This window comes from Limulus polyphemus, unplaced genomic scaffold, assembly GCF_000517525.1.
Source record: "Limulus polyphemus unplaced genomic scaffold, Limulus_polyphemus-2.1.2 Scaffold1061, whole genome shotgun sequence".
Classification (NCBI taxonomy): domain Eukaryota; kingdom Metazoa; phylum Arthropoda; class Merostomata; order Xiphosura; family Limulidae; genus Limulus; species Limulus polyphemus.
The window spans coordinates 116,646-127,976 of NW_013666671.1; the positions used below are offsets into that span (position 1 = coordinate 116,646).

Genomic DNA, 11,331 nt, shown 5'->3' on the forward strand with positions numbered 1-11,331 from the left:
GAAAATAATATGCAATAATTGCTCAGAATTCTACGTGGGAGAAACAAGAAGAAAATTGGAAACCAAATTCATAGAACACAACAAAAAACCGTCCCATGTTTTCCACCATTGCAACACAAAAAAACATAGTATTTCTATTAAAAACACAGTAATTCTAAAGAAAGAACCAAACATAAGCAAACGAAAAATCCAGGAATCCATATGAATTGAACAAAACGACCCTACTCTAAACCAACACCATTGGGTACCAAGATATCTCATCAAAGTCGTGCAACAATATTCGGTCATGTGATCTTTGTTCCATACTATATATATATATCTGTGTCAGTGTAAACTACTTGTACCCGATGATGACAAGACCTTGTCGAAACGTTGTACATTTGCTGTTATATTAAAGTTTTTCTTCATTACCCATTCAAGCCGTCTCCAGCCGATGTTATCATCACCCCTTGAAGTTAGCTTTCTTATAAAAATCTGATGTTCCTTTAAAAAGCTTAAGTACAGGGTAAAAGAGGAAATGACAGCCAATATTAGATGAACATTAGATTGCTGTAACATGTAGAATACTCAATGCTTTGTACACTATACAATCGGTGTCTTTAGGGAGCCAATCCCTATATTATGTATGAAGTGAAGGTGTAAAACAATCAATACACGTAATATTAAATATTATTACATGCATTCATAGAATACACTAACTTTCAGTCAGGGGGGAAAAACGTCACAAAACAAGTGATAAAAACATTTTGTAAATGTAAAATGATGTAGGGATGGCAGAGCCAAAATGAATGCAGCGAAAAATATAGGAATGATACAACTATACACAGATCATCCCTATATGACTTTCAATATTAAAGTTTAATGTTACACTGTAAAATGTACGAGTACAAAATGATTAAGAGGTCGGTGGGGGACTTTTTCCCACTATGTTGCGAAGCATATTGCTGAGATATTTTCATACCTAATAACATATATTCTTTATAAATTCGGTTCAATTGGTTGACAGAATTTAATAACATACAACGTAAACCTACTGATATGTTAGTATCACTTGTCGTGGTCTCTTTGTTCATTCACCAAAAGTCCCGGAATGGTCAGGTGGTTAGGGCGCTCGACTCGCAATCGAACCCCCGTCCCACCAAACATACCTCGCTTTCGGCCGTGGGGACGTTATAAAGTGACGGTCAATCCCACTATTCGTTGGTAAAATAGTAGCCCATGAGTTGGTGGTGGATGGTGATGACTACCTGTCTTCCCTCTAGTCTTTCACTGCTAAACGAACAAACAAACTGTTTACCAGTTTAGGCTGAAAGGTCAATATATTTAATGCTTTCCATATCACGTGACTAAACATTATCTGCCCGGTTTTCATAAAAAGTAGTCCTGCCTTATCTGTTACAAATTTCAGTTATCCTTTACTTCTTCTGAACAGTGTATTCAATGAAATCAACACAGACCCACATATTTCACGTACACCTCCGTCATTTAACCACACTTAACAAAATTGATTATATATATAAAATAAGTAGAAAAAAATTGCTTTATAGCTTCTTTTCCTGCTTTATTTATTATTTCTAGCCTTAAGTATAATCTTCCTTTATTGATCAATAACTCACAAGTAAAGGATGCTGTTAAGTCCTTGTTGACGATATTAGCGTAATGCGATGGTTAAACGCATTAACGACTGACACTACATTAGTCATTGCGAACAAAATATACTTCTTGCTATAGAAATTTTTCATCTTAAAAGTTTTTGTTTGCTTGTCTTTGAATAATCGCACAAATTTACTCAAGGACCATCTACGCTAGCCATCCCTAAGTTCGCCTGTGGTACAGTGGTAATTTTTTTCGGACTTACAACTCTAAAATTTATGATTCGATTCTCAGAGGTGAACACAGCAGGAAGCCCAATGTGACTTTGCTCTAAAACAAACAAGCCACCCCTAATTTTGAATTGATAGTCTAGAAGGAAAGCAGTTAGTTAACAGCACCCACGGCCAACTCCTGGGCTGCTCTTGTCTCGCAGAATAATTGGATTTGATCGTTACTCATATATCGCACGAGCGGCGACAAAGTGCGAAAAATGCGTTTTTCTTTTTGGTTCAACGTGCTAATCACTGGGTAACGCTCGACCTTCACCTATATATTATAGTTGTTGTGAGAATGAACGTAAGAAATTCTGTACGAATTTTGTTCTGGTCCACGTTGTATGACATTAAGTAATTTTATGTTTTTACCTTTTACAATACACAGAACTGGGTCATATCACTAATTCCACATGTAAAATACACAGGGGAACCATCGAGTATTTAGTGGGACTAATTGCGATGTGGATGGTATGTGTAATAACATTTGTATTTGTTTGTTGAACTTCGCACAAAGCTACTCGAGGGCTATCTGCGCTAGCAGTCCCTAATTTCGAAGTAACAGACTAGAGGGAGGCCAGCTAATTAACCCCACCGACCAACGACTCTTGGGCTATTCTTTACGAACGAATAGTGGGATTGACCCTCACATTAGAACGCCCCCACGGTTGAAAAAAACAAGCATATTCGAAGATGGAATTCGAACCCGCGATCCTCAGATTATAAGTCGAATGCACTAACCATCAGGCCATATTGACGTAGATAGGGATATTAGTAGTTTTGAAGTTTGTATTATTTATCAAGAAATTGGTATTTTCGTAACATAATGTGTTGAAAATCTTTTTAGCTCTGTTATTTGATAAACTGTTTGAAATTTTAATTTATACTTATTTTGATAAGTTTAAATTTTTCCTGTTATCTGAATAATGTTGTTTAAATGTACGTTAGTTTTTCGTCTTTGAATTAAAGTGCTAATGTCGTTTTTGTAATTTCAGGTCCAACAGTAAGCATTTCGTTATACAACGAGTACATGAAATGCACGCACACATTTCAGAAGCATCTGTATGTTGAATTTCGCGCAAGGCTATTTGAGGGCTATCTGCGCTAGCCGTTCCTAATTTTGAAATGATAGACTAGTCAACACCAACCACCGTAAATTCTTGGGCTACTACTCTACATCACCGAGTAATGGGATTGGCTATCAAATTATAACGCCCCTATGGCTGAAAGGGCGAACATTCGTTGATGGGATTCGATCCCGCAAATCGAGTCCCTTAACCATCAGTCCATGCTAAATATTTTAATTTCTTCAACACACGAGTGCACTTTATGCTTGTTTATACACGTATTTATGTCCATAATGCTTTATGGCATATATCATCATTTGTTGTGTTGAAACTCAAAATTCTTTTTCTGGTAGAAACTACAGACTAGGAAAGGAACTGAAATTGTATTTTAATACTAAAATGACGTAACTAAATATTTATTGAGGTGTATTCGTTTATTTATCTTCCTTTTCGCACATCATATTCTCTGCAGTTTTTGGTAAGTTTGGTGGATACAAAAACAAAGACATTCGCTAATTTGGGTGGTAAAAGACGGCCCCCAGAAGACGAAAGATATGAAATTGAATATGGTTTCAAATATTTCTGTGTCGTTTGGTGAGGAAAATGTGAATGGAAAAGAAGAAAAAAAGACGTTGACATGTAACAAGAAAGACAGGAAACAAGGGACAAGAACTGGCGTATTGTTTTTACACTTCTCTGATTTTGATTCCGAAATGAACAAATTTATAGGAATGTGAAAAATATCTGTAGTTTGCGTGATTTGTATCACAACGTTTAAGCCTATTGGTTTCTAATTCTTCGCCAACTTTCGGCCTGTAAACCGTAACTTTTTAATATATTGATGTATTGAGAGCATCCAAGTCACATATGCTAAGAGTACACACACTGGCGGATTTTAATAAATCTCATTGAGAGAACATTTTGAGACATCAGAAAGATTTTCATGGAAAAAGAACAAATCACTAAAGCAAAAAAAATTTTTTTTTACTTTAGCAGCCAAGAAGAACAGAAGATTTTTTATTGTATACATCGTACAATATGTGATACATACTATCAAACTTTCCATTATTAGCTTAATAGAACATCTTCACACTTCTTCAATATAAATTACAGTGTACACAGAAATAAGCTGAAGATGAATAAGAACATGTGCACATTTGTATAATATATCGCTAGGGTAAAGCTTCAGGTAAACATTATTTCAGAAGTTTTTATTAAAGAAACCAGTAATGGCTTCTGATTCAGACAACAAAAAGCAACAACAGCAGAAACACTAGATTAGGTTCATGAAAGCAACAACGCTCTCCAATATTAGTGGAATAGAAAATCATATTATTGTGAGTAGTAAACTTTGTATCCTTTCAACTTTAAATTTTCGTTTCTTAGCAGCTTCGTGTTTCGGGTCTATTTGTTTCTATAACTAATCATCAAATCTTGATTTTTATATATGTAATATAAGTCACATGTTAGTATAACTATATAGTTATTATTAAAATTATACTATAATATTAGAACAGTATTGAACCAATAATAAAATCCTCTACATTGTTAGAGGCAGTTTAGTTCATGACACTGAGTGTGAACTATAACAAACAGTACTATCAGTTTAGTTCATGACACTGAATGTGAACTATAACAAACACCATTATCAGTTTAGTTCAAGACACTGTGTGAACTATAACAAACAGTACTATCAATTTAGTTCATAACATTGAGTGTGAACTATAACAAACAGTACTATCAGTTTAGTTCATGACACTGTGTGTGGACTATAACAAACAGCACTATCTATTCACTTCAAGACACTGTGTGTAAACTATAACAAACAGTACTATCAGTTTAATTCAATACACTGTGTGTGAACTATAACAAACAGTACTATCAGTTTAGTTCATGACACTGGGTGCGAACTATAACAAACAGCACTATCAGTTTAGTTCATGACACTGGGTGTGAACTATAACAAACAACACTATCTATTCAGTTCAAGACACTGTGTGTGAACTATAACAAACAACACTATTTATTCAGTTCATGACACTGAGTGTGAACTATAACAAACAGTACTATCAGTTTAGTTCATGACACTGAGTGTGAACTATAACAAACAACACTATCTATTCAGTTCAAGACACTGTGTGTGTGAACTATAACAAACAGCACTATTTATTCAGTTCATGACACTGAGTGTGAACTATAACAAACAGTACTATCAGTTTAGTTCATGACACTGAGTGTGAACTATAACAAACAGCATTATCAGTTTAGTTCAAGACACTGTGTGAACTATAACAAACAGTACTATCAATTTAGTTCATAACATTGAGTGTGAACTATAACAAACAATACTATCAGTTTAGTTCATAACACTGTATGTGAACTATAACAAACAGTATTATCAGTTTAATTCAAGACACTGTGTATGAACTATAACAAACAGTACTATCAGTTTAGTTTATGACACTGGGTGTGAACTATAACAAACAGCACTATCTATTCAGTTCAAGACACTGTGTGTAAACTATAACAAACAGTACTATCAGTTTAATTCAAGACACTGTGTGTGAACTATAACAAACAGTACTATCAGTTTAGTTCATGACACTGGGTGTGAACTATAATAAACAGTACTATCAGTTCAGTTCATGACACTGAGTGTGAACTATAACAAACAATACTATGAGTTAGTTCAAGACACTGTATAATTTATCAGGTCGTAATAACTCATAAGCAGTGTGTACTAGGTCGTAATAGCTCATAAGCAGAATTGATCAGGTCGTAATAACACACAATCAGACTTTATCAGGCCGTATAACTCATAAGCATAGTTTATGAGGTCGTAGTAACTTAAATAGAATTAATCAGGTCGTAATAACTCATAATCAGACTTTATCATGTCGTAATAACCTTTTCCAGGTTTATGTGTTGGGTGTTATAAACTGGTTGGTTATATAAGTTTCGTGTTTCTTCTTTTGTTTTATTATACAGAATTGTTTGACTATTTGAACATCTAGTTATTCAACATGCATGCATTAACTAGAAAGTTGGTATTAGAAATTACTCTCACGTATTCAAGAAGTTTTCACCATAATGCTTTGGTAGTTGATTATTTGACTGATTATTATTCAATTAAAATAACAAAACGTTTGAGTTACTTAGTTTATAAGTTAAGAAGGGAATACTTTATTATTACGTTTCCATTTAGGATGCTAAAGGAATTAATAGGACTTGAACAACATGCTTGTCTCGTCAAACGATCGAATTCTTCTCTAACGTTGGGAAAAGTCAACTTTACACGAGTCATCGATTATTTGCGTGTTCTCCATGAGTAATCCGCAACACGAGTCGTTTGATCTTTTAATTACTCCGTTGAAATTGGATTCTCAACTTTCGTTCCTTAAACAAAAGTAATGATTTGGACTCAGGAATAGCACAGGCCTGAAGTGTTCAGAAAGTATAGACTCAGTAATCTTCTTATAAAGAGAGAATAACTCCGTACCCGGATGAAACTCTACCGGTCAATCCGGAATAATGATTCGCTTTCGCACGTGATTCACTGTTTAAAAAAAAAAATAAGTTTTGAAATTTCTTTATTGGTAAGCCCTTTTACAATATACACACGTTTTGAAGTAACCATGATTAATTGTTTTTAAAGCCATTTAACTGAGAAATAAACATGTTGATGTGAAAAACATATTCACAGTTATAGCAAGTCGACATTCAGTTCTGTTTTACAACATGAACCAAGTTCTAGAGGTTGTTTTATGTCTTTTCTTGCTGTTGCTTTTTCTTTTCGCTAATCATTACCTTTCATGTACATCCAGAATACTTTGTTTGTGTTTTTGTTGTTGTTGTGTTCATTTGAAAGAATAACACAATAACAAAAACTTCTATAAGGTAGGGTTAAAGCTTAAATATAGCCTTCGTTTTTTTGTTATTGTTGTGTTTTTTATGTTTGCTGATTTTACTGTAAAAGGTAATCATCTTGCATCATGATATCTTTAAGGAGTATGAACCACATTGTATATCATGTCTAGTTGTCATAGTAACTGTTGAAAAAAAACAGAAGTGAAGAATATCCCCTTAAGATTAAACATAGACGCTAATGTTACCCTCTTTAGAAGTGAAGAATGTCTGTTTAAGATTAGACATAGACGCTAATGTTACCCTCTTTAGAAGTGAAGAATGTCTGTTTAACATTAAACATAGACGCCAATATTACCCTCTTTAGAAGTGAAGAATGTCCACTTTAGATTAGACATAGACGCTAATGTTACCCTCTTTAGAAGTGAAGAATGTCTGTTTAAGATTAGACATAGACGCTAATGTTACCCTCTTTAGAAGTGAAGAATGTCCAGTTTAGATTAGACATAGACGCTAATGTTACCCTCTTTAGAAGTGAAGAATGTCTATTTAAGATTAGACATAGACGCTAATGTTACCCTCTTTAGAAGTGAAGAATGTCTGTTTAAGATTAAACACAGACGCTTATGTTACCATCGTTAGTAGTGAAAAATCCTTTTAAGTTTAAGCTTTCCACCCAAGCTTATACATCTATAACCAATAATGTTGCAACTTTTAAAAGTGAGAAATAATATAAAACACTGTCGAAAATAAACAAGGATCCACTATTTTCATGTCCTTTAGGAATATGAAATACACTGCTGGAAATATAAACTGTTGCCATGGCCTTTATAAGTACGAAAAATGTTATTTTTATTATTATTACTATTCACTATTATTATGATCTTTAGTTGTACATGAAACTTTTACATACTAATTTGATGTCTTTAGAGTTGTATATAAAAAAAAAACTGTTGCAAAGGAACACAGCCGCCACTTTCATGCCTTTTAAAAGTAGTTAATACAGCGTTGATAATAACCATACATTGCCATGCTATTTACGAATATTAATTATCATGTTAAAAATGATTTGTTTGTAGTTAAGCACAAAGCTACACATGTGTTCTGCCCACCACGGGTATCGAAATCAGGTTTCTAGCGTTTTAAGTCCGCAGACATACCACGGGGGGGGGGGGTGCTGAAAATGAACAGTCTTCATCGCGGTGTTTTAATGAAGAGCAAAACATTCAGAATAAGCACATTCTCAATTCTCGTACTCTATATGAGCGGAAAGTAGGTTAATGAAAGAACAGAATGGCTAGTCATGTTCTTAAAATATTTTATATATACGAGATAAGTTTAATTAAGTATTCTATTGTAGGTCAAAATCAACAAAGCCGCCATTTCCATCCATTTGTAATTAGTAAAATAACTGTATGGTTATTGTAAAGTTTAAATTTAAGTGTAGTGTGAGTTTTAGTTGCTGTTTTTTTTTTCTCCGAATAAATTGATCAAACTAATTTCGTTTGAACTCATAAACTTAAGTGTGTTGCACGTGAAAACTTGAGAGGTAACAAACCCATTCAATAAATATAATATTCATTTGTACTGTCACCAAACTACAGAAAACTCATTTAAGAAGAAACAAGTGGAAAGGTATGTTAACCAGAATTAATAGAGATATATGCATTTATTTACCTGACGTCATCATATTTCCGCATGTAACCATGAAATATTTGTTTTGATTTATTTAAGGTGGGTCAGCGGTAAGTTTCCGGACTTACAACGGTAAAATCTAGGATTCGATTCCTCGTTGTGGACAGAGCTTATATATAACCAATTGTGTAGCTTTGCACTAAAATACCAGCAACCGCTGAGAACTATTTTGAATATTATTATGACTTAAATGTCCAGGGCATAATTTGAACAGTCATCTTGAATCGTCCAAAGTAAAAACATTATTTGATTTCGCCGATAAAACCCATTTGACGTATATAAAGGAGGGTTTTTTCTTCATATGTATATTATTATTTTTGCAGCATAGTGCTAAAATAGATAAATACATATCAATATTTAATGTAATACGGTTTGGATATTTCTCGTGCTTTGTAACTTATTGTTTAGTTTCTTGTCCGAGGAGGAGTTTTTGTTAAGTATACACAAAAATTTATAAAAAATCAGTAAAAAGAAACTTCATTTCTTTTACAGTATTTGACATTCTTCTGAAATACCATGAAACTAACGATTGGACACAGGCTCTTTTAACTGGAATCCCGCAAAGAAAAGGTTTTACTCCCAAATCTAACGTCAAGTCATCATCATCATCATCTCAAGGTACACCTCCTTTAGACGTAGAACCAACCCAAAATTCTTCCCCGCCAAAATTCCAGATTCTTTTGAAATAACTCCACTGATGATCTCATAGGATTGCATCTGAAGGTAAGCGAAAAGTTCCTACCTCAAAATAAAAGAACATATAATCATGTCTGGGTGAACTACTTTTAATTTCTTGCTTGTGCTATCATGTACTTTACACACGTACTTCTCATCTTATGAATGCAATGTATATTTATAGCTGGCATGTGATTCGCGAATTATATATATATATATATTTATCTATCCATTGTAGAAACGTTATCCATTGCATAATATTGTGTGGTAATCCGATTCACTCTGTACCTCTTAGACGACACATGAAGTAAGGTTATTCTTCTTCTAGACAACACGTGTGGTAATCGGATTCACCTTCTAGACGTCATATGAGTAATCTGATACAACTCGTAAATATCACATGTGGTTTCCTGACGTCGTATAAACTGATACACGTCTTAGTCTTAGACGTCACGTCTGGTAACTTTATTCATCCCATGGCCATGGAGTAACTGTTGATGTGTCGAACTGTGAATCGAAGGTGACTTAACCAAAAACAAACGATTAATCTCCTAGACGTCACAAATGTTAGCCTGATTCATCTCCTAGACGTCTGATACGTTGATATGCTTCATCTCCTAGACGTCTGATACGTTAATATGCTTCATCTCCTAGATGTCACGTGCAATCTTATACAGCTCGTAGATGTCTTATGTGGTTTTCTGATTCACCTAGGAGACGTTACTTGTGGTAAACTTCTGTTTATTTTTTCCGCGTAAATCTATATAAAGGGCTTTCTGCGCATGGCCGTTTTTAATTTTAAGCTGGTAGACAGAGGCGTCACTGGGTGCTTAAAAAATTCGGGGTTCGGGCCCATGGGCCCTGGAATTTTCGGTGTTTCGCTACGATATCGATCATAGATTTTTATTCTGATTCTTTAAGACTCCAACTGGGGACTAGGGGCTCCATCAAAAAGAATCACAGGCCAGTAATATCACAGATACATGACATAAGTAAATAGACATCCAAGTTTGGAAGAACGCCAATGTATTCCGGAACCGTACATACGACTGGTAAAATATGTGTGAGGCCACGGTTCAGCTCTTTGCCTTACGCAGGACGGTAACCGCTCTTATACATGGTATGAACAAGATTAGCAATAATCACTTGCGATGTTGTCGTCTATTCCTGGCATAGCACCTGTACTGGGGTTTGTTTGTAGTTAAGCACAAAGCTACACAAAGGGCTATCTGTGCTCTACCCACCACTGGTATCGAAACCCGCTTTCTAGCGTTGTAAGTCCCTAAACAAGGATCGCTCGAGGATAGCCCGCATGGCAGAGTTGTGATGCCTTGACTCTCCATCTTTTCATCTTAAGGGGTGCCTTTTTATTTACTTGTCAAGTCTCTATATATTTATGTGTTATTATGATACTTATATCGTTTAACACAGTTTTTACCTATTTTAATCTGACATTAAATTGCATCAGGCTAGTTTCACTTATAAGCACATCCTGAGCGTTTAACATATCTATGTGCGAATGAGCCTTTTTGAAAATTTGTTATTTTTGAAGGGATTTCAGTGCCGACGATAAATGTCTTTAATCATCTTCTCAACCACAAAATAATCGAAGTTATAAAAGTCATGCGTTTAGAAATACAATAAATTAAAGGAATTTTAATAAATATTTCTCTATGGACGATGGACTTGGAAGTTAAATTTTTGTGAAGAATCCAATAAAGATCGCATAACTTTCATATTCATCACTAATTTTTATAAAATTCACAACAGAGAATGAATAATAGACGCTGTTTATATATCAGCAGTTGCAAAAGTCATTTCCACTGTTTAGACGACTGTATCCAAGAAACCGATGGTCACAGTGTTCTGAAACTCACTTTTACTGTTTAGACGACTGTATCCAAGAAACCGAAGGACACAGTGTTCTGATACTGACTTCCACTGTTCAGACGACTGTATCCAAGAAACCGATGGACACAGTGTTCTGATACTGACTTCCACTGTTCAGACGACTGTATCCAAGAAACCGAAGGACACAGTGTTCTGATACTCACTTTTACTGTTTAGACGACTGTATCCAAGAAACCGAAGGACACAGTGTTCTGATACTCACTTTTACTGTTTAGACGACTGTATCCAAGAAACCGAAGGACACAGTGTTCTGA

General features: G+C 34.7%; 1 protein-coding gene across 1 annotated transcript in view; it reads left to right on the forward strand.

Moving 5' to 3' along the window:
• Positions 1-11,331, forward strand: part of LOC106461932 (tRNA methyltransferase 10 homolog B-like) — a gene marked incomplete at its 5' end in the record, with an annotated part of 133,364 nt that overhangs the window by 102,223 nt on the left and 19,810 nt on the right. Inside the window, one exon of the mRNA XM_022389036.1 lies at positions 8,984-9,214. Within this exon, the coding sequence (XP_022244744.1) occupies positions 8,984-9,180 (197 nt within the window). The remainder of the gene's footprint in view (positions 1-8,983; positions 9,215-11,331) is intronic.